Raw genomic sequence first — 1,024 nt, 5'->3', positions numbered from 1 at the left:
TTTTTTCTTATTGTTGGCCTTCCACAAAAAATAAAAGTGGCGAAAAACAGGATTTTATTTTGAGTGTTTTTTTTTTTTTTTTTTTTTTTTTTTTTTTTTCTTCTGAGTTGTACTTTGCTGCTTACTTTGGTATTTTTTAATTAAAAGTGAAAGACAATAACAAACTGAGGCTGATCCATACCTGGAGGCCTGCACCAAGCAGAACAGTCAGCTGGCTTTTAACAGGGCCACCACTGTTACTTGGCCTGCTGTGCCCTTCATCGGTTCCACCTCCCCGATCATCCAGGTTGATGGGGGCTGACAGCGAGGCCCGCCGCCCTCACTCTCTGCACCGCCCCCATGGAGCAGGCAGAGAGTGAGGAGCAGGCTAAGGCGCACCCACATCCCTGTGGCGCCTCCTCCCTGCCCCAATCTGGAAGTACAGCGGGTAGGAGGGGTGAAATTAAGGAAGAAGTAAAAAGCAAAACGGGAAGAAACAATTTTGTCAAACTCAGCAGAAAAAAAGCTAGATGAATGCATATGAAGTCAAAAAAATAATGTGGATAACAATATTTCCCCCTTGAGTTGATCCCACTTCAACTGCATTAAAACGTTTAAAAGCACTGAAAGATTTTCTCAAAGTTTCACTTTATCTGTCGGTTTATCTATATGTTTATAGATGATGTTTGTACTGAAGCAAAGAGAAAAAAATGTATCTCTAATGTCAAGTTTTCACTTCTTTTCTACGTACACGATTGTCTGAAAGTTATATCAGAGCAAAATTACAAGAGCTAAAAAACTAAATTATGTGCACTTAGCAAAACGTTAACAATGTCTAATACATTCCTTATGTTAAGATTGCTCTATTCATGCAAGATAAATATCAACGTTAACGCAAGCCAGAAGGTTTTTTTGGGTGGGGGGAATCGGCCACTTACCCCTTGTTTAAAATAGTGCTTTGCCTCTGCTGTGCTCTGCTTCCTTTGCAAGCCTTCGAACAAAAACATGCCTCCTCCTCCTTTGCTCCCCCTTTTTATACTCAGGC

At 40.8% G+C, this 1,024-nt stretch overlaps 1 protein-coding gene across 1 annotated transcript in view; it reads right to left on the bottom strand.

Annotated features, from left to right (window-relative positions):
• The window catches only part of selenop (selenoprotein P), a 6,327-nt gene extending 5,303 nt beyond the window's left edge, over nt 1–1,024 (bottom strand). Inside the window, exons 1-2 of the mRNA XM_015024121.1 lie at nt 918–1,024; nt 182–412 (exon numbers count right to left, since the gene is read on the bottom strand). Of these exons, the coding sequence (XP_014879607.1) occupies nt 182–384 (203 nt within the window). The 5' untranslated portion in view covers nt 385–412; nt 918–1,024. The remainder of the gene's footprint in view (nt 1–181; nt 413–917) is intronic.

Source organism: Poecilia latipinna, unplaced genomic scaffold (genome assembly GCF_001443285.1).
Source record: "Poecilia latipinna isolate Pla-1442-1.1 unplaced genomic scaffold, P_latipinna-1.0 Scaffold91, whole genome shotgun sequence".
Classification (NCBI taxonomy): domain Eukaryota; kingdom Metazoa; phylum Chordata; class Actinopteri; order Cyprinodontiformes; family Poeciliidae; genus Poecilia; species Poecilia latipinna.
Note: the sequence above shows the minus strand (reverse complement) of the source record. Positions and strands in the feature narration are given on the sequence as shown.